Source organism: Vidua macroura, chromosome 3, assembly GCF_024509145.1.
Source record: "Vidua macroura isolate BioBank_ID:100142 chromosome 3, ASM2450914v1, whole genome shotgun sequence".
In the NCBI taxonomy this organism is placed as follows: domain Eukaryota; kingdom Metazoa; phylum Chordata; class Aves; order Passeriformes; family Viduidae; genus Vidua; species Vidua macroura.
This window is the reverse complement of record NC_071573.1, coordinates 13,265,407-13,287,685: the sequence shown is the minus strand read 5'-3', so window position 1 is coordinate 13,287,685 and position 22,279 is coordinate 13,265,407. Positions and strand designations below refer to the sequence as shown.

Here is a 22,279-nt window from a genome sequence, read left to right as displayed (position 1 = left end):
ATCTCCAGCTATCTGAACAGCATCATTTGCTCATTTTTGCAACGTCATGGGCATGTTTTTCAGCTCTCTTCTTTCCTTTTCTCTACAAAAAAACTATACATACTCCTTATACTCATTTTTAGCTCTAGGAAGTAGATTGCTTCAGGGCTCACACAGTCCTTTCACTTTTGGCATAGCTTGAGACATAAGCCCTCATCTGGCTCTTATTTTCTTTCTCAGCCTCACCAAAATTTGACTGCTCTGTGGCTCACATTTCCAGCTTGGTCCTATTATGTCTGAAATGCCAACTGGCAACAAAACTGCACAGGCACCTGGAGCAAAAAGTAAATATTTCTTGTTCATTCCAATTTCTCAGTATCATGTCAGAGCTCCTGGTTTGCTACCTAAGGTCTCAAAAAAAAAAAAAAAAAAAAAAAAAAAAAAAAAAAAAAAAAAAAATCATCCATCTCTCTTCAAGTTCCAGGACTGAATTTTTACCATCTGTTCAGGATTTTGCTCTTACAAGGCTCCCTGCCTGGATTGCACACTTTCTTCTTCTGGTTCACCAACAGCCATTAACACTATTCTGTCAGCAGCTTTCTAGAGATGAGTTTTTGCAACTATCTTTAAATGGAAAATGAAGCCCTTTCATTTGATTGATTCAAACATCTGTCCACAGCCTTGTACATTAATTATGAGGCCTAATAGAGCTTTTTGGTTTGTATCATTTGGCTTAGCTGTCATACATCTCAAGACAAAAACACACAGTATGCTGCAACTCAATATCCACCAGAAAATAGAGTGTGTGCTTTTCTACTTGTATTTTCTTACAGAATAAAGCTGTGGAGTGCAAGGGATTTGACTAGATCTGCAGGATCAGGTGGCAGTGATAAAGAGTAAACAAAAGAAAACACATAATAAAAAGTCTTTCTAACTTTTCATTGTTTCTGCTGTAAACAACATTAACTACAATCATTGGTGAGAAGTACAGTCTTCTGAGGAAGTAGGAGGGAAAGAAACCAAATTCAGCTGTGAGAAGCGACATGAAGAGATAACCAAGAGCTTGGTTACTCTTCATATTTTGACCAATCTGAAAGAGAGCTTTGAAGCACAAAGTTGCTCTGCTAAGCAACTAAGAAACTGAAAAGATTGGAATTCTTAAATGTTGATGAGAGTATCTTCTTTATCATATTATGCTGAGATCTCTGTTCTACATCAAAATTAAAAATAAGTATTTACTACAAAAATGCATGTGTCCGTTTTCACAGATGCACCCTAGCAATTTTAAAGCAATTTTTCTATTTTATTCAGCTTTATTCCGTTTTTGGTTCATATATCTGATATAGGATTTTTCTGCTTGGGGAAAAATAATTATACTATGTCAGATTTTCTCAACAGAGTTAACTTACACATTTTCACTGAAATCAGCTCTTTGCTGAATTGGAATCATGCCTTTGAAGGAACCAAACTACAGGAAAATTGCTCTATTTCTTTTCATTGGCAGGGCAAAAATAGCTGAATGAAACAGTTCCGAAGCACTGCCCAGCACAAAACAGAGCCCACGGGCACAAGTGCACATAAAGAGATAACAGAGAGTTAATGGGTTTATGATGTAGAAGCACCCATGGTTTAACAGTGCCTAGGGAAGTGAAACAGCAGGTGTCACAGGTGTTCCTGCCCCTTCATTCCACTGGCACACTGGAAGCAAAGAGTGCTGTCTTTGATTGGCCACCACTTTTTACAAAGGTGGCCAAGTGACTCGTTTGTTTTCTTCCTCTGTGTTTGGAGCTGCCTTGCTTGCACGGTGCTCTCCTGGGACATCTGTGGACTCTGGGGGCCTGGAGATTACATTCTGACTTGTCTACACCAGGACCTAAAAAGGTTTCAGTCTTCCTGTAAACTGAAGGTACAACATGAACTTGAGAGCACACCTGCAACTTTGTTATAATATCCAGATGTCAACTCTTACCACATGTTAAATGTGAGATGGCTTACTGTGAAAGAAAGCAATAAATGGTGACTTCTTTTTGTAAACCAAAGTGGTGGTATATTAAAGATGGTAAAGCCACTTAAAATAAGCTATCTGCTGTTTTGATGTAGAGTAAGAATTAATTTGTGACAAATAACTACAGAATAGCTTCTGTTTACACCTACCCCAGCCCTCCTTCGTAGAACTAATATCCTCTAATCACTCTATTGTGATTTTAGAGGTCTAAGTTTTAATTAGCATATTCTGTCTTGCAATAAATTTTTACGTAATGAATTATAGAGGTGTAACTATACCAGAATTGTCCTGCTGGTAGGAAAAGTTTCCTTTTGCTAGGTCAGACAACTATATTATTACACTGGAAAAAGCCCACTGGTAAAACATCTACCTATTATCCATCAGGTTGCAGATTTTGTTACCTTTTTTCTTAAGAGCTTTCCCTAATCTAGGTAGTTAATGTCAGAGCTAATACAAATGAGCTCATAAAAACCACACAGATAAAGTGAACACTCTTTGAAATCATTTAAAGACTGAGGGGTGTTACAGGTTGCTAGATCTGAGGGTAATGCAAGGTCAGCTCTCCCTTAATTTCTTTTGACTTGTTTCTTCCAGAAGAGGATATGATACTATTCTCACTCCAGTCTCACTTGCCAACAAGGAGATCCAGATAATCCTCAAGCTGCTGAGTCAATATGTGGTATAGAGAAAAGTATTTCTCAAATATGAGAGATTGTATGTCCACTGGGAAAGCTCTTTTTCAGACTTCTCTCTCAAGCAAAACAAAACTAAACTATTTCTTATAAGTCACATTTTATTAACCTCTAGCTCTTCTTGGCGCTTTCTCTTGACTTCTCTGTGCCTTTCTTAATAATCCTACCGAGGCTGAATACAGACTTGTTTTTCAGGACTCACCAACACACGTTTTCTGCAAAAGCATAGTTTTTCCAGTCTTTCATAGAAGACCCTCAATTTTTATCAGTTACACAGGTAAACCTCCATTTATATTAATGAAAATGATGACTCATTCCCAGCTACAGCTTTTTACATCTGTCTGTAATTAATTCCCTATTGTTGTTCTTGAATCACTTCTGAAGTACATCCAATTTGATCTGTGGTTTTGTATTCCAACAGGGTTTGTAAGCCTTTGAAACTCAGTATTATGAAAATTTTGTAAGTGTATCCTCCATTCTGTTATTTAAGCCATCTGTTAACATATTGGTTAGAACAACAAAGGACATAGAAACATAGAATTATGTTTTTTCCTTCTGTTACAAAATTATGTATTGATTTTCAAAACACACATATTCCATTGTAAAGTTACTTTTATTATTTTTACCTAGAATTTCCACAGTATCTCTGGAGATACAGCAGTTGCCTAGTGGGATTGCTTCAAGGTCGCTTAGTTCATCAGGGATTTATCTCACAATGTAGGTTATGGCATCCTCAATAGCTGTGAAATGGTTCACGTATAATAAGCATAGTCTTCTCATATTTCTGATACTTTCAACCATGAATGGGATGGGGGAAAAAAATAACAGGTCATGTTCTTAGCTGAACTGTTTTGGTATGTTTCTAATGCCTTGGACACAGCAAAGTGCTAGACAGAATTAGATGTTTACTGTCTCACATACTACAGCTGTCTGTATTTTGATGCCATCAATTATATGGCAAGTTTTGTTTGCATAAAATGATAAACACAGCCTACTGATCAGGTATTGTATCATGTAATCAATATGAACTACCCCTCAGCCCAGAGAAAGTAACTCATAGAAGATCAAATGGGATCTTCCTGTGGAAAAAATCCAGGAGAAGCATTTTTTTACGAAGTCATCAAAAGCAGACAAATGAATTGCCATATCCATTTCAGTTACTGGATTGTGTGGCCCTAGCAAACACGCAAACTTTTCAACCTCGGTATCCAGTGACTGACCTCACAGAAAGCCAGCAGTAGGTCAGAGAGGGAAACTGTCACCTTTGCAACCTGAATGGCAGTTCGTGCAGATTAGCCAGTTCTGGGGTCAGTCTGTCAGATCAGCTTGACTGTGGTATGCATTACTAACTTGAAAGGAGCACTCTGATACTTTGTGGCATGTAGGATACAGAACATATGACGACTTCAGTACAAATGTTTAAGAAATTACTTTTCTAAATAAGTTGTAGGATTTTCAAGTTGTAGTAGCATACAAACTTCAGAGGTTATTAAAACATTCACATTCTTAGCACAATATACTTTATTGTGGTATAAAATAAGAGTAAGCAGCAAAGTGTTGTAGTGCTTGTCAAAAACTGTCTCCATATAATCTGAGGGTACTTTCTCTACAAATTTTCTTCTTATATAATTACTTCATATCTTGTTTGCTTACAGAGTAAGTTGTGCAATGCCCTTCTGTTGCCAGAAAAATTAGAGAATGATTTTTTGATGTAAAGCAAGCTCCAGTTCATAAGTATTTGAAGTTCTATGATACAGCTATCAAAAACTTGTTTTTCTGTCCAGAATTAATGGTCCAGTTAGTAAATATTCCTGCTACCAGCAGAAATGAGTGTATTTACAATGCATTTAATTCATTCATTCTTTATTGGTTTCATTAAAAGATGGTAACTTTAATTCATGAATGAGATGATTATTGTGGGACTTTGATATCTAGACTAAGCCAAACATACTGTTTGGCAAGTCATACTGTTCCAAGAGGCCAGCCCTCACAAATCTGAGCAGCACTCACTCAAGTAACCAGATATAGTGAGGCAGGCCCAAAGAGAAGCTCTAACAACCCTAGATGCAAATGCAAAAGCCATTTCAAAGTGGATGATATATAACAATTAACCTAATCTGATATTACTCTGAGACATTAGGAATAAAACTCCACAGCAGTCTGCCTACTTGCCTCATCATGGCAGTTGGCTCCAAACTTCCCAAAGAAATCAGAAGATGACTCTTAACATCTGTGGTTCTGACTTCCTTTTCACACAGTAATTATTACAATACGTTTTGGTAAATTCACATAATGCATGATTCTTGAATGTCTAAAATTAAAATTAAACAGGACCCTTTCCTAATGGCAGACAGGTTGTATTTGTGATAATCCAAAATGGCATTTTTATGCAGCACAGCCTATTACAACCTATTGAAATGCTTCCTTTCCCTTTTCCCTTTCCTTTCTACCATACAGTAAGCCCGAGGGAAAGCAAAATCCCACTGGTGGTAGGAATGAAGCCAGCCTTTGCCAACAGTTAAAATACATGGAAGGGTGGCTATGTGCAGGGAGCTGTAAGACACCCTAAACTTCAACAGACCAAAAAGAACTCTTCATGATTGCTCACATATTTACAGGTGGTGTGGGCCTTAATAACTAAAGGCAATTTTTGAAGTGTGCAGAACCCAAAATGCAGAAATTGCTAAGAAATCTAGCAGCAGCAGCGTCTGGGCGAAACAGCGTTAGTCAGCGGGTTTCAAGCACTCCACACAACAACCCCCCCACCACCAGCCCAGGAACAAACCCTGACCTGGAACTCCGGACAAGGGCTGATCTGGCAAAAGCAGTGCTAGAGTGCCCTCCGCTGGCACTGCTCAGCCAGGGGACAGAGGGTTGCTCCTCTGTAGTCTGAAAGAAGGAGGCTGAGAAAAGGAGACGAAAATCTTAGTATTTGAGCAAACGCTGAGAAAAATCCAGAGTGTTTGGATCAGGTGGATTTCTTGATCCTTCACTACTCATGTATGACAGAGCATCCAGAAGAGCAACTCTTAAAAACCGACTCACTGTTATTATACATAGGCATGGGCAGAACATCTATCCTTTGTCTCATTCAGTGTCTCTTAGATGTGAAATTCCATCTGGATCTCAGCTGGTCAGAAAATCCCTAGAAAAGGAAATAATTAAAGCAAATTTTCTTGTCTTATCAAAATTATATTTAAAAGTAGATAATGAATGATAATTAATGTCTTTATAAATAGTCTATTTATAGAGAAAGAAAGAAAGTAGAGAAATCAAATTACTTAACTGCTTGTGTTCATACAGAGATCACAGTCACAATCAGACAATGAGAAAACACACAAAATATTTTCAAATAGTGAATATCTTGACTTTTCTAGGTACCAGCAGTGTCACAAAATTGTCTTCTGCTTCACATCAACCTATGTGTATTTCACTTATACTTAGAAAATGATACAGCACACGCACAGCACAGGGTCCAGTGCATGAAACCATGAAACAAGCAGAGACAGAACTAGTCACTCAGCCTGTCATGCAGCCTCATTTGTCACTGCTCCTTTTCAGCACCCTAATAAAACATGCATTTGTGACTCATCTTATTGCATAATATTCTGTCATTAACTACCATTGTCCCAAGTTTCCTCCTCAAAGCTGATCCAGTGTGATATTTCATCTCTTTCTCTTTTGTCTCCTCCCACCCTTTTACAGTGCCCTGAGGACTACTCCTTGTGTTTATCAAGAGGTACACTACTTCTGTGCCCCAAATCACCAAGTTTTGTTCTAGCAGTTTATGCTGTTTGCCTTGTTAGGAGACAAGTACTAAACAGCTTAAAACCAGCCACCTTGAGAGCTGTGTGCAGCTCTGGGCCCCTCACTACAAGAAGGACATTGAGGGGCTGGAGCGCTTCAGAGAAGGGCAACAGAGCAGGTGAAGGGTGTGGAGCACAAGTCCTGTGAGGAGTGGCTGAGGGAGCTGGGGGTGTTTAGCCTGGATAAGAGGAGGTTCAGGGGTGACCTCATTGCTCTCAACAACTGCCTGAAAGGAGGATGTGTAGTGAGGGGGGGGTCTGCCTCTTCTACCTGGTAACAAGTGACAGGATGAGAGGAAATGGCCTCAAGCACCAGAGAAAGTTTAGATTGGCTAAAGGAAGAGTTTCCTCACTGAAAGAGTGATCAGGCATTGGAACAGGCTGTCCAGGGAAGTGGTGGAGTCACCATTCAAAAAAGTAGCTGTGGCATGTGGGGACATGGTTTAGTGGTGGACTTAGTGGTGTTAAGGTAATGGTTAGACTTGATCTGAAGTGTCTTTTCCAGCTTAAATGGTTCAATAATTCTATGATTTCATTATTTGAAATTTGCCCAATAACAGACCTGTCTGGCATCCTATGGAGGGCAGTTTCCAGAAGCATCCAAGACATCCCAACAACAACAGGGAATAACACACTCATAGCAATGTAGTTAAATATAATAATAGAATCTGGAATGTCTCAAATTGGAAGGGATCCATAAGGATGAACAGGTGCAATTCCCACCTCCTTGCAGTAAATCATATGACTAAAAGTATAATCCAAAAGCTCCTCGAACTCTGACAGGCTGGCTGTAACTGAGTAAAGAGAAAAGTTTATTTTCAGAAACTGAAAGAAGCCTATTGCAAAGGTCTTGTAATAAAGAAGTTCCACATAATAGCTAAGAAAATGAGGTGCTCTTGATGTCTTGACTGTTCACCTTTTAAAAGGGAAAATCTGACTGTACAAGTATCTGTAGGGGCATTTTGTACTCTCAAGACAATTTTTGATTTAAAAATAGGTGATGTGCAATTATAGGTGATTTTTTTCCTGCTGCTGCTGCAAGGAAGCTGATAATTGTTGTAAAATACCCACAGAGAACCTGAACCCAAATTGTATTTGATATACATGCAAATTTGAGTGATCCTTGGATATGGCAAAATAGGAATTCCCAGTCATGTTCTTTCCTTAAAAAACAGATTGGGTTTTACTTGGTAAAATTTTTCTGAGATGGACCTCTCAGTGATTTCCTTTAATGGGATATATATGGAAAAGGATATATATATATGAAAAAGGATATATGAAGCATATATATATATCCTTCTACAAATCAAAGCACGGCACTAATGCCATTTCTGGACCTGCAACTTTTCCAATTTATAATACATTTATATTTATATCCCATGGCACTTAATGAGATCTATGTATGAAATAGAATCAAATATATGTCACATGAATGCCACATTTAAGCCTGTTCCCTCGAGATGTCAGGAAAAAAAATGTGTCCTCTCAGAATAAATGTTGGTATTCAGTAGGGAGCAAAGGGATGGATATATCCTAAATGGAGTTATCTGGGAGGTTTTCTGTTAAGTCATTGAATACAGGAAAAGTGAGATCCCACATACTGATTCTTCAAAGCACAGACCACAACCAGAGCCAGTGTTTATCTTCCTTCTTATAACAGGGATTGGCAACATCTCAACTGTATTATTTTACAATTTCTTTAGTGACACTGCAGGTGTCTCTGCAGGTCAGTCCAAAACATGCCTGACCGCATTATTAGGGGAAGGGAAGGGAAGGGAAGGGAAGGGAAGGGAAGGGAAGGGAAGGGAAGGGAAGGGAAGGGAAGGGAAGGGAAGGGAAGGGAAGGGAAGGGAAGGGAAGGGAAGGGAAGGGAAGGGAAGGGAAGGGAAGGGAAGGGAAGGGAAGGGAAGGGAAGGAGGTTGGTTCGCCTCACCAGGAGGAGCTTCGCGGCGGAGTGGAAGTGACCTCACTCCCGGGACAGCGCCGGGACCAGTCAGCGCTGGAGCACCGGCGGCCAGTCCGGGCGCGCCTTGCGAGCAGCCAATGGCAGGGGCGGCGCCGCTTGTTGTCGCCCCGTGAGGCGGCTGCGCCCTGGGCTCGGTGCCGCCGCCGCCGCCGCTGCAGGAGGGACCCGGGAGGCCCCAGGCCCCGGTACCCGCTCGCCTCTCGCCGGCCCCGCAGCCCCCGCGGAGGGCGGGGAGATGCAGCCCCCGGGCGCTCAGCAGCCGCCGCTCTACGCGCCCAGCAGCGGGGACTTCACCTTCGTCTCCTCGGCGGACGCCGAAGGTGAGTGCGGGGCCGCGGGCAGGGCCGCGCTCGCTGTCCCGAGGCAAGGGCTCGGCCGGGCCCGGGGGGAACGGGCTGTTCCCGGGCCGCAGAGACGGGAGGGGCCTTCCTTGCCCTCCGTCCCGCCGCCCCCGCGGCTGGTGTCGTGGCTGGGGGCGGAGCGGGGTGGCCGAGGTGGCCGCTGCCCTGGGGCCGCTGCCGGGGGTGCGCCCCGCTGCCGCGTCCGCGTCACGGGAGCGGCACCAGGGTGGCAAAGGCGGCCGTGCCGCTCCGCTTCCCAGCTGCTCTGAAAGCCGGAGCCGAGGTTGTCCCAGCTACGTGACATAACCGTGACCGCTGTCACTGCCCGCTCCTCTGGCTCCCGTGTTTCTGGAAGCCCGCTTTGTTGTCTTACCGAAGATTGTGTCGTATGTTCGCGTTTGCTGTAATGTGCCAAAGTGTCTGCGCCGTGTCTCATTGCGGCACAGTCATGAAGGAGAAAAAAGAGGCCATGTGTGTAATTTAGGGGTTGAAGCGTGGCCTGCTGCCAAAGTGCTGCACAAACAGCAGTGGTATGCCAGCATGCCGTGAAGATGTGCCTTCGAACTTCAAAACTGAACATACAGGAGTCAATATCGTGCAAACTTACTTTGTTGGAGAATGATTTTTAGGTCTCTCCCCGTTTAAATAACAAGGATTCTACTTTCATATATGTATTTCGTTAGTCTTAAAATTGTGACTAGGGAATCATATAAATCCTTACTCATGTATCCCACCCTGGAAAGGAATTGCTGAAGTGGAGAAATTGCTGTAGAATACCTGTCCTTTAGTGAACTTCACAGTCCTTCTGAAAGGAAATACAAGTCAACAGTACTGTCATGACTGTGGGTTTTTTTGTTGCTGGGGTTTTTTTGCTGGTTAGTTTTCCTTTGTTTTGTTTTTTCTTCTTCACCTTGGCCTGAAAACGGATCCATGTATCTCTGAGCAGAAGCTCTCTGCTTCTTCTCTGGCAGTATTTGTTGGGCAATGCTGAACCCAATCCAGTAAAGCCACCATTCTGGTAGGTTGTGTTGTGTGACCAGTGTAGCCTGTAGTCACACTTGGCTCTGTGTTTTTTATGAGCACAAGCAAGATGTGATCTCCTGTGTGTTTGAGTGTAGTCCTGTCCTCAGAGTGCTGGATAGACCTGCCCTAGCAAAGAAAAAACATAAGCAAAATTAAACATCTTGATATTTTAAAATTAAAATACTATGCATTGCACTCTAATTTTTACATGTTTCCCAAAACTCAGTCCATACGAAAAAATAAAAATTCGCTGTACTGTTTCCCCATCTTATTTCTGTGGGAGCTGTATGGAAGAAAGCTGGAGAGATGTTCACAATTAGGTTACCAGACACAGTGGAAAGAGCACTCTATTTGGAGTTTTGCCTCTTGTACTGCTTTTTCAAAATTAAGAGTCAAGACTGTTCTGAAAGCTGGTTTTCTACAATGCTTTGTTGAGATGAGGCATCTGAGAGACTTTGGTTTTGCTTCTGTGGTGTTCAGCCTGAGACAGTAGCAGTGAAGGCACCCGGACTCTCCCTAGGAACCATCAATGTCATCAGTTCTTGGCAGATTTTCCAGTTGCCCTGCAGTTAAAAATCTCATTCAAAGCAGCCTGCAGAAGAGGAGTTGACCAATCCCTTTCCCCCAGGTTTCTGCAGTTTTTGTCTTGCAAAACAGACTTAAGATCATGTTAATAGATTTTATAATTCAAAAGTGTGGTTGCAGGTATTCATCGACTGCTAAAAGAAGTCTTGGTAAATACGACTTGTGAAGGAGTTTCCGTGCCTCAGGATGGGCTCTCAGTGGTCCCTGAGAAAGGAGAAATACATGGCTGCTTGGACTGCTGTGTTGGCTTCTTTTGACAGCTGCATTTATGCACAGAGTAGCACTCCTTGCAAAAAAGTGTTATCTTGTAGCAGAAACAAATATTCTTTAATGACATAAGGTCCCTCAATCAAGAGAAAACTTCTGAGGCTTCAGCTTGATGCCCAGGCATTACGATTTTTCTTTTGTCCTCCTTCTGTAAACAGCAGAGGAAGGCTTTGCTTGAGTCTGGTGAGAATGGTGTATGTGTGCTGGGACTGGGAAGAGCAAAGAGAAATTCCTGCTTTAAGTTACGGTGATCTTTACCAGGGTCCTGTGCAGATGGTGCTCCAAGAATCAAAGGAATGGATCAGTAACTCTCAGGATTATGAAACAGTTGAAAAGCATTTGTGGAGGAGCTTGAATCTGAGTGGCCTAGCAAGCTGGTCTGGAAAGGAGAATTCTGTTGAATTAACTGCGATATTGAATGGTCGATGAACACTTGAGACATGTTGGCTGAAGAGATTGAGATTCTGTCACTGTACAAATTTTGTTTCAATAGCACTGTAATATTTCCAAAGAGGATGTTGCAAATGTAATCTACAAATATGGCCTGACGTGCCTCTGTGAGTGTTTCAGAAGTACTTGCTATAGTTAGGTGTTTTGGGAAATTTGTGCTGAGGAACTTTTATGTGTGAAAAACACACAATGATCATAAGGCAAAAGATATTTTCTTTAATTCCCAATATATTTATAGTAAGCTTGTAGAAAATATTTACATATTTCTGTTTGGATTTTTCCTTATTAGCAGATAATGGAAATCCATTGTTTCCTAAAGGGATAATTACTCCCTTCTTATGTATGCTTTTATTTCATGAAGTTGCTTAATTTATTTTCCTATAATATTTTTTATTTTCCATCTATATATAATGAAATGAGAAAAAAAAAATGAATACTTATTGGCAATTTTGCCATGACCAACCAGAACATAGATAAATTGGTCTTTGTTTTGCTCAGTACTGTGGTAGAAAAAGATCATAGTATATCAAAGAGAAGTTGTATAACTGTCTAACTTCTTATTGTCTAGAGCCTAAGGATCTCTGATAGCATTCTTTCTCTAACATCTTCAGCTACATTGAAGACAGGCTACAAATTAAAACATCTTCAAATGTTTTCCTTTTATGAAAAATTTGACATAAAAGCAGAAAGTGGTTTTGGCTGAAACAATGCCACTGTTAAAAAATGGGCACCAAAAGAAGTAGAGTATGATCTGAAAAAAATTATAAATAATCCACAGTTTATAGCATGGTGAGACTCTCATTAGTGTCCTCCTTTTGTGCCTTTAAACACTTAATGATAAAGCACAAATGGAAGCCTTTCTGTTGTACTACAACACTTGTAATAAAACAAGAATCCCATCTAAAAGCTAAAAGCTGGTATTTGAGACCTAACCCAACATTGTTACTATTTCAATAAAGGCACAAGTACACTTTCAAATTATGTATCTGTGAAAGTATAATTTTATTTTGCAACTTTGAATGTTTTATTGGCATGACCAACACATATAGCTTCATATGTTTGTTGTTTATCTTCCAATACTTTTAAAATCAAATGGCTTTTGGCAAGACATAAAAAGGTCTATATTTTTCTCCCTTTTTCTTTAGATCTTAGTGGTTCCATAGCAACTCCAGATGTTAAGCTGAATCTTGGAGGAGAATTCATCAAAGAATCTACTGCAACTACATTCCTAAGACAGAGAGGATATGGCTGGCTTCTGGAAGTGGAAGATGATGACCCAGAAGATAACAAGCCACTTTTGTATGTTGTAATTATTTTTGGGTATCGGTCTTTATTAGCTGTGTAGGGAAAAGAAACAACCTGTAGTCTCTGATTGTCCCACAGTCTTGTGCTGTGACTAGAATTCTGTTTAACAAATTACTTGACCAATGAAGTGTTTTCTGGTGCAAGAATGGAAACATTGTTTCTCATGATGGATTTTAATCTCCATAAGTATAAAGCCTATATGGCTTTTCTGCTTTTAACTGTTGATCTTGTAATGGTTTTTAAAAAAGAGACTGTATTCTTTGTATCTCACGCATTCATGTTTCTTGATATTGTGAAAGAATCAAAGACTAGGACAACCCCGTGGGAAGACTCCTGTTGAGTAAATCTCAGTCAGTTCTGTCAGTTATTCTGAAGCAAAAGCATTGTGAATCAGTAGGGATGTTAGAACCAAGGTAGCACAAACTTCATAATCTTTGATACTGCCTTTTACTATAAAGCTAGATTAAAAGGGTGCTAGTGCTGAAGGACAATAATGTCCTTAAAACTGGAAGTCTCACATCCATTGTTCTGTTCATAGAAACCTGGCTGGCTGAAGAAAGTTTGTATCTCAAGCTTATTACATTGTGAGTCAGGCAGCCTGGTCCTTGTTCTGTACCTAAGGAACTTCATTCTCACTGTTTCAGTGTTTTTCTGTGAATTAAAAATAATGATGCTTTAAAAAATTGGAGTGAGACAGAGAGTACTGTGTAGAACTCAGATGAGAGTGTTGGGAGACAACAGATGTCTGGAGAGCTTAATAATGACAGTGCTACTTGAGAACTGGTTTAAATTAAAGTGTGCAGAAGTAGGTCTTTGTGTGAATGTCTGTTTTGTGAACCTCTAACTTTTAATTAAGAAACAAACTGGTATAGTGAGGTGACAACATAGGAATTCTGACTTTACTGTAATTTTGTTGTTTTGATTATTCCCAAAAACGTGTCATAATGAATTCTTACAATCTGAATTCTATTAAGGATTGAAAGAACAGCAGCCTGCTAAGGGAAGTTCACCAGCACAGTGCTACAGTGCAAATGTTTTTTTCAATAAAGTGAGATTATAATTTTTTTACTTTCTCATTGGACAGCCTTACTCTAAACACTTGTTTCCTGATACAGCTACCATCATTTTCAGGTGAGGTAGCTGTCAGCTTTATGCAAAAGACCATTTATTCACATGAGAAGCTGTCAGAAGACCTAGACAATGAGAAATAATTATTTCCATGCAGGAAATATTTGTGTTACACAGTCTACAGGGTAAAGTATAGGTCTGCTACATCCTTTTTGGATAAATGGTGGCAAATAGATGCTTCTAGTCCGTTCCTTAGATTCAGCGATGGTTAAAGAACAATTTTTATTACTTAGTCACCAGTTAGTAATACTGCTTATGAAGTAGCTTTAGTAATAATAATCCAAAAATTGCCTTGAGGGACTGAATTAACAGTATTTAATTTATTTTTTTAAAACAGAATTTGTGGTATCACATCTTTGCATTTTTTTCTCACATCAGCTTTTCTGAAGAAAAAGCCAAAAAAACAAAACCTTGGACAAAACCTTCATAAATGGACTTAGGATATAATTCTACATTTTTCTTCACTGTGTTCTTAAATGTAGAGCAGTATATCTGCTGGAAGTCTCTTGCAACTCTTCAGAATTCCTCAGTCATGACTGAGGTTCTGCACATAAAGAAGTGGAATTGCCCATTACTTGGGAAGTCTGATTCCTTCCCCATGTGGCTAATACTGTCAGGGCAGCATGTACCAGCTCAGGGTCCTGGACAGAAGAATCTTCTCTCTGCTTGCAGAGAGCTTGTAGCAGGAAGTAGAGAAGGCAATGAGAGAAGGGCAAGATCTGTTGATACATGTTGCTGCTAGTTCAAGTGACTTGTATTTATTTTACCCTTAGTGGACACAAGCCAGAAATTAAACAATAGGCATAAACTGGTCTGTTGAAAACTACTGTTCTTGAAGGAAGCTAAACTCCATTTTCTTTTAAAAAATTGGTATTTGGAATGGTTTAAGATTAGTAAATGTAATGGTATTCTTTCTTTCAGAATCTGAAATAAAATATTTTCATAGTACGTGTCCTTATGGCAAACTGCTTGGCATAGGAATACACAGACATTCTTTATGTGTGCATGTCTTTGACTTGTAGTTACAATGACACAAATGTGTCACATGTTCTAGTGTGTCTGAAAAAAAACCCTCCTATCTTAATGCAGACTCTCAGGATATCACAGAATCATAGAATGGTTTGGGTTGGAAGTGAGCTTAAAGATCATCCAATTCCACCACCACTGTCTTGGGTAGGGACACCTTTCAAACAGTCCAAGTTGGTCAGAGCCCCAGCCTGGTCTGGGTATGCTGTGTATGTTTTCTGTTGACAGTCATATAATTTGGTTTTGAGTAATTAAATAAATCTCACATTGTCCCACCAGTTACTGAATGCAGCATGAAGCTATGGTGTTGTTTCACTGTGGATAAACTATTCCTTTGCTCGTTGTGGCTTTGGAGGGCCATGTGGCTGACAGGAGACTTGCTCTATAAACCTGCTCTTTGCCCCTGTACTTATTTTTTAGCTCTATTTCATTACTGTGGTGTATAGTAATACTTACTTGCTTTACAATTTCAGGGAAGAACTCGACATTGATCTGAAGGATATTTACTACAAAATTCGATGTGTGTTGATGCCTATGCCATCTCTTGGGTTCAATAGGCAGGTAGTGAGAGACAATCCAGACTTTTGGGGTCCTCTGGCAGTTGTCCTCTTCTTCTCAATGATTTCATTATATGGACAATTTAAGGTAGGTATAAATCTTCTGCCTAAAAAGATATCTGAACTAAATTTGGGGATGTGATTGCTAAGCAATTTGCATTCTTACGTAGGTAGAAAGTCTTTTTTTCACATACTAATGTGGGGCATTTCAAGTGCTGTTTCTCAAGTTAATATGTAGAAAGACAGCAGTTAGGAATGTATTAAATAGCCCACGGGTAAGTTAATCATGATGAAATGTCAGATTTGTTTTTATACAGTAAAACAAAGGAAAGATGTGGTTTCTAGAAGAACCAGATTGATACTAATTGGTTTATACTAATGGGTTTATATTAGTGAATCTTTCCATTTTAATTGTGACCTTTTGTTAACTTGCTTTTTATTACTAAAAAATGTTAGCGAAAAGCATTTGTTTGGATGGCATGAATTCTAATTTCCTGACAAATAAAGATGCTTATTTAATTCATACTATATGACTGTTGTTATCTTGCATATTTAATCTTCCATTAGTGATGTTTGCTATTTTGTCTTCCCTGCTCAGTTGCAGTCAAATAACTTTCCTCTGGTCAATAGACTTTTTCCATAATTCCTTTTGAACTTCAGGGTGAATAGCTACTCAGCAGCATTGTGCATATTTAATTGACTTCCATAAACACTGTTAGCTTTTTTCTTTATGTTCTGATTAAAATAAAGAAGTGTTATCATTTATGGTAACAATTTGTATGTAAGCCTAGGTGCTCCTGCATTGGAAATCTTTATGACTAAATGTGTGCTTACAGTTGTTTTAAATGTCACCAAGTATGGCAATAAGCTGTATGTAAACCAGCAGAATGTGCTTATGCAAGGATTCTTCTGAATGGTGGGATAAAATGATTCCCTTTGGGACCTCTGGCTTCCATATGGTGTACCAAATGCTGACTAAGAATTCACTCTCAGTATCTTGTCTCTATGAGGCTTGAAGTGAGTAGACTAAACCACTTTATTGTTCAAATCTTCTGGGTGGGCCACTCGCCTGTCTCCTTGGCAAAGCCAGGACCATTCCTTGACCCTGCGACAGGTGAACCACCTCTTGCAGTTTGTGTACGTCCTGTACAGGAGCACTGCGTCTAATGTTTCTTAGGAGCAGTGGGTTTACCATATGGATGCAGGAGTGCTGTCTATGTATGAGAAAGGAAAGCTAACAGCCAGCAACAGGATGACTGACAGCAGCTGGACTAGACAAACCCAAAGATGGGCTCTAAACTGGAGAGAGATGAGCACTTCTGCTCTAAGACTTTAATCTGGTCCTCTTCTTTTAGTCAGTGGAGGAAAACAGGAAGTAAAAAGAGGCTATTTCCACAAATAGCATAAAGCCACTTATATTGTTTTTAGTGCTGCTGTGATTTTTATCTGGTTTTTCCTATTTCATTCTTCTGGAAATATGGAATTTCTAATTAAGCAAAGTATTGAACTGAGTACTGACTTAATTTTTGAAGTTCAGTCATTGTATATTTGGAAATACAGAGACTGGACTTAGACTGTTGTTTCCTTCGAAAAAGGTGTTTCAGAAAGGAGAGCTTTACTTCTGGTCCTCCCAGTGGCTCAACACCAAAACCAGCTACGTTAATTTGAAGGATTTTTTAAGCCAGAGAATATTTTTAGGATTTCTTCTGTAGTTTAAGAGCAAAACTATGAAAGAAGCAAGAAAAAACAATGACAGACTTGGTCCCAGGAATCTGAGGCTCTTTATTAAGTTCTCATCATCATTATCATCAAATTCCACTGAGAATTAAAGTCCTATGTCTTCTGAGTGTTCTCAGTTTGAGTAAAGGATAAAATGGCATCTTTGTAAGTGAAAGAATGAGAATTCCAACTCCTTATATTGGTTGTATTTTAAAAACTGTCTGAGCCCATATTTTGTAATAGGTGGGATATGAAGACATTTAGGGTACTTTTAACTCAACTTCCTATTCCTGTTACAGTACTTACAGAATACATTGCATGTGCATTCCATGTACACCAAATTTACCATTAATGTGATTCTGTAAATGTAACTTCTGAACTTCATTTGCTAATTACACTGTGATACTAAACACTATTCTTGCCACAATTCAGAATTCAGTTTTGCGTAATAAAATCCTTGACTGCCGTGAAAGCAATTATGGAAATGCATTTTCCTTTTTCACAAGGGCAATTACTCATATAAATGAATTGTTCTTTATCTCTGAAGGTTGTTTCTTGGATCATAACTATTTGGATATTTGGATCCTTGACAATTTTTTTACTGGCCAGAGTTCTTGGAGGAGAAGTAAGTACCTGTATGTGAAAAGGATGTAGAGGGAGGTAATGTAAAGTCTCTTGACAATGTTTTTCAGCAGTAGTTGGGTTTTCATAGTGCTTGGGTTTGGATCTTGTAGCCAGCTAAGAACGGATGCAGTTGCTAAGTGTAAAGTCAACATTTCAGGTTTTCTGGCTCCAAAATTAAGTCTAAAATACAGAGATCATCAACTAATCTCTTGGTGCAATGGATGGTGTCCTTGCTTCCAGATAAACAGTCTGGAAATTTATGCTGTGAGTCCCAGGAATTCTAGCAGCTTCCTGTGATCCAGAACTGAAGTCCATTCTTGAGGGAGAAATGCTTTCAAGTTTTTGGTCACTGGACTAAATGGAAACTTGTTTTTGTTTTTTTATATGGGGTGTTAACAGCAGTTAGATGTCCCTGTGTGTAAAGCACCTGCCAGTGTTTGTTTTCATCTCTGGCCTGATGCATTTCAAACCCATCAAAGTATGAAAGCCAGGGCATGTTTCTCAACTAGAGAGCCAGCTGGAGTTGTGGCCTGCATCCCTTTCTCCAGCTGCTTGCACCAGCAGGGTTGGAATAGCTGCTTGAGCTGTTTACAAATTGACTCATTAAGCAATGCAGGTGTAAACAACAAAAAATGACTTAGAGCAAGGCCCACAGACAGCTGCAGTGGAACAGTCAGGAGGATAAAACTTCTTAAAATGGATCTGCAGCATGAAATGCACTGAACTGTGTTGTGAAGAGCTAAATATTCCGTGATGCTTTATTTTTATACTTTTACTATGGATATGGATATTGCATTAATGATGCACCAGTGTTGCAGAGGTCCTATGTTACTTAGTTTAATTTTTTAAAATTTTCCTTTAAATCATCATTGCTAGAGTCTTCTTTTGTGAATGCTGTTTTGAAATAAAAAGTTTTTTCATAAATGTGATTACATGGTATTTCTGCATTTCAACACAATCCAGAGGCCCTTCAAGCAATCTGTTTTGTGGCTCAAAATGGGAAATTATCAGATGTATAAACTGAAGAGAAAAAGTATAGGTTTGCAGATCTTGTCATGAAGGATCATGATCCACAAGAAAATGCTTACAAGATGCCACTACTTTTCCTGTTAAATACAAGAAACCTATCTGTGCACAGGAATATTTCAGACCATAGTAGGGTAAAATCAGGTGTTTCTGTCTGAAGCTAAAAGTAGTTATGGAAGTACATGGAACAACTCTGTTCTAGACAGTCACAATCAATTGAAGAATTCTGGAAATCAGAATTCTGTGCCTTACAGGGATGAAGTTTTAACTCTTCCGCTGACACTAAAAACATTCATGTGCTTTATGTATTTATTTAGGTATAATGGATATGAGTATGTTAATGCAGAACATTATGTCTTTGCTGCTTTTGACAACCAGGACTACAGCTGGTCCTTGAGAGGTCTGTTGCAGTTCTGTGCTCCTGGGTATCATATATAAATGCTTCCTTTGAAAGTGATCATTTACAGTTTTATGGGGGAAAAAAAAGATAACGTATTTCTAATTTTAGGATTTGGCATACAAAAACAATTTTTATACTAGCAAGCCTCCTTTAGCTGAAATTTCATTACTATAACACATTATAATCATTATTCGTAGTGTTATAACAAGAACAAATTGAATTGGGTGACAGAGATTAGGTACTGAAAAGCTTATTTTTATGTGCTTGAAAATTTCAGGTTGCTTATGGCCAAGTTCTGGGTGTAATAGGATATTCCCTACTTCCCCTCATTGTCATAGCACCTGTACTTTTGGTGGTTGGATCATTTGAAGTTGTTTCTACCCTAATAAAAGTAAGTTCATATAATCTATTGAGAATTTAGTTATTTTTAAGTCACTTTCTTAACACTTCAAGTAATCTGCTCAGGAGAACATAATGATGTGTCAAAATTTACAGAACTACAAAGTGAGCTCTGTGATCCTTTTGGTTAGCGTGGTGGAAAGTGAATGCAGTTTTAAATGCTCCCATTTGAGTGCTTGGGAATATACAGTGCTGTTGCTATAACAACACCTGTTGTTGCTAGAATAGCTTGTATTTAAGTATTTTGCTGTGCTCTAATAGTTGCATTACAAAAAAGATGGGATTCTCATTTTGAGAAGAGAATGCATAATTAAACCTCAGAATGAAGAATCTGAAAATAAGCTGTTCTCTCCCTTCCCCCATCATCCAGATTATTTTTAGTCACTGCAGCATGAATATGACAGTCATTGTTCTGAGACCTCCCCATAGTGGTAGCGGTACAAAGCTCTCCATACCCTTTGCAGAGAAGGTAAGGATTGTTCTGATTTAGAGAGGGGGAATGCAAGGCACAAATGTAACCTGCCTGATACCACCTGCTGCTGGACACCTTTTATGGAACCAGCAACATTCCCTAAAAGATCCCAGAACGACATAACGCTCTTGAACACTTCCAGTGCTTCTTAAAACCCTTTTAGGTAGCCTTTGAAGTTACTGATGAGCCTGGGAAGGTTAACTGATAAAATTGTGTTACGAGCTAAGCTGTACACTTTCTGGAGGTTTGTTCTGTTGATTTCATTATTTCTATCCCTTTAGCTTGCTGGCAAACAGTATAATTGAAGTACATGTAGAGTATGATAAGTAACAAAATTGCTGTATTTGAGATTTGATAATCTGTGATTACTGATAAATGATAGTCAGAACGTAAATCATTAACTTGCCAGTTAACTAATAAATAACTTCAAAATAAATATGCGTTCATGAAACCTCTGTTACTTGATTACTACTAACAGCATTATGTTAACTTCAGGGTGAATCTCTGCAAGGTTCTTATCTTTGCACCACCAGTATGAAAATGCATTACAAGCCCCACATGGCCAAAACTTCTTGGGCTGTGACAAGCACTACTTCCATAGCTGGCTCTATGTTATACTGAGAGAAGTGATTTTTACTGTGGTATTTGGAGAGACTTTCTTGTCATGTCAGTTAAGACTGTTCATCTTCTTTTTCAGTTGTTTGGAGTTTTTTGGGCTGCATACAGTGCTGCATCATTGCTAGTTGGAGAAGAATTCAAGACCAAGAAACCCCTTCTAATTTATCCAATCTTTTTATTATACATTTATTTTCTGTCCTTGTATACTGGGGTGTGATCTAGTGTAAGATGTGGCCAGAAACCATATTTCAGTCACTTGCAGACTGATAATGAGTAAGATTAAGAAAGCTGGAGATAATACAAGTGACTGTTTTGTATGCAGTTGTCGAGATGTTTTAAGATGGAAGAGCATATTTGTGTATATTATTTAATGAAGCAATTGTAGCTATATAGATTTGTATCAAAGTTCTAGGTTTGTTTAAGACTCTTCAGATTTTAATGAACAAAATAAAAGAACCTTGTGTTTTATAATAAAGCGTAGCAAAACTGCAACTCAATACCTGTGCCAAAAGCACTGGGACCAGATTACTATATTCAAGAATTAAAAATGAGAAGTTAACTGTTAACAATCTCAAAGTGCAATTTTTCCTTTAAGCTTAAACACAGCTGGCTTTTTTTGGCACAGCAAATTCTGTAGATAATATATATTTATGAAACAGTCCTGATTGTTCACAGAATAGTCTGCATAATCAAGACAAAAATATACTACTTTTAATTTAGTGCCTCAATTACTGTGATTTGGCTGTTGAGTTTTTATAAATTCCAATTTGTTTTCAAAACATGTATATACTGTGTATTTTGTATCTATGGCTTGTGTGTACCGTAAATACTCCTTGGTTAAGGATGTATATTGGGTTTTTAAAAATTGAAGATACAAGTATTTGAAATATTCATTTACTATCTCTGACCAAAGGAGCAAGATACTTATTGCGTGGCATAATTAATTAAAGTGCATATTTAGAGAATCAAATTATTTTACTTAAAAGTATAAATTTATAGAGAAATGGGTGAACACCTTTCTCAACTCTAGTGCTGGCCTAATGTTGGAGAAAAAAAAAGGTGATCTATCAAATTTGTGTGATCTTCAAACAATGTTATTTTATGATGACAAAATAAAAATATTGCTTCCCTAACTATGTTTTACAACATCTTGCTCTGTTTTGCTTTTAATAGCATGCTATTTAACATGCTTTTTTTTTTTTTTTTTTTTTTTCCAATACTATTAATCCCTTGTAAAGAGAAATAAGAAAGATTTGGAAGGCCAGATTCTCCCTCCACTAAACAAGGCAGAGTTACAGCCTTAGTAACAGTTAGAGTCTTGCTAATTTTGACTCTCCAAGGATTATGTAATAATGTGATGACATGTTAAATATTTCCTGTGTACTGTGTTGATTGCTTATATAATGGTCCTTATGGTAATATTTCTTCACAAGGGAAGTCCACTGAAATTCACTTTGTATGGTACTAACATAGGCATTTGCAATCTTCAGGATTTAGTATCAACAAATAGCTCTGAAGATTTGGGGTTTTTTTTTTCTGGCTACAGAAAAAAAGCATTTCCCATTCTCCCTGTCCCCTCCCCCATCCTTTTTTTCTAATGGTACAAATAAAAATCAGCCATGACAAAGTAATAGCAAGGGCTGTCTTGAATCCCTGATGGACATATTTCCATATAAGAACTGTAGTTTTTCAGCTTTTTAGACTGTGTAACTAGCCAGGTTGGTAACTTACTTTTACCAGTCATTACTGATGCAAAATACATAATTAAATTCCGGCTCTCCCACAAACCTTTAGCTTACTCAGTCTGCTTTCCTGGCTGATTCTTGTGTTGGTTTTAAACAGAACCACTTGAAGTTAGTGCTGGACATAGATTGTAGTGTAATACTTGACC

At 38.7% G+C, this 22,279-nt stretch overlaps 1 protein-coding gene and 1 long non-coding RNA gene across 4 annotated transcripts; one reads left to right on the top strand and one right to left on the bottom strand.

Moving 5' to 3' along the window:
- Positions 1-899: 899 nt before the first annotated feature.
- LOC128804723 (uncharacterized) lies at positions 900-8,534 on the bottom strand. The gene is made up of 4 exons (XR_008436172.1): positions 8,416-8,534; positions 5,722-5,821; positions 3,303-3,466; positions 900-1,879 (listed from the first exon to the last, which is right to left on the bottom strand). It is a non-coding gene; the product is annotated as an uncharacterized LOC128804723 (long non-coding RNA).
- A 53-nt stretch (positions 8,535-8,587) lies between these two features.
- On the top strand, positions 8,588-21,521 carry YIPF4 (Yip1 domain family member 4). 3 transcript variants are annotated; one of them, XM_053972802.1, is made up of 7 exons: positions 8,588-8,768; positions 12,260-12,413; positions 15,047-15,218; positions 17,397-17,474; positions 19,177-19,290; positions 19,669-19,767; positions 20,468-21,521. In XM_053972802.1, the coding sequence occupies exons 1-7, from the start codon at positions 8,684-8,686 to the stop codon at positions 20,603-20,605; spliced, it is 840 nt and encodes a 279-aa protein (XP_053828777.1). In that variant the 5' UTR covers positions 8,588-8,683; the 3' UTR covers positions 20,606-21,521. The 3 variants fall into 3 exon arrangements, with proteins under 3 accessions (XP_053828777.1, XP_053828778.1, XP_053828779.1); XM_053972803.1 differs by lacking the exon at positions 19,669-19,767 and having other exon boundaries at positions 8,589-8,768; XM_053972804.1 differs by lacking the exons at positions 19,177-19,290; positions 19,669-19,767 and having other exon boundaries at positions 8,589-8,768.
- Positions 21,522-22,279: the final 758 nt, after the last annotated feature.

Coding starts and splice junctions, on each gene's coding strand:
- YIPF4 (XM_053972802.1), top strand. CDS start 8,684: ATGCAGCCCCCGGGCGCTCAGCAGCCGCCGCTCTACGCGCCCAGCAGC. Junction 12,414..15,046: donor GAAGATAACAAGCCACTTTT/GTATGTTGTAAT, acceptor TTACAATTTCAG/GGAAGAACTCGACATTGATC. Junction 15,219..17,396: donor CATTATATGGACAATTTAAG/GTAGGTATAAAT, acceptor TTATCTCTGAAG/GTTGTTTCTTGGATCATAAC.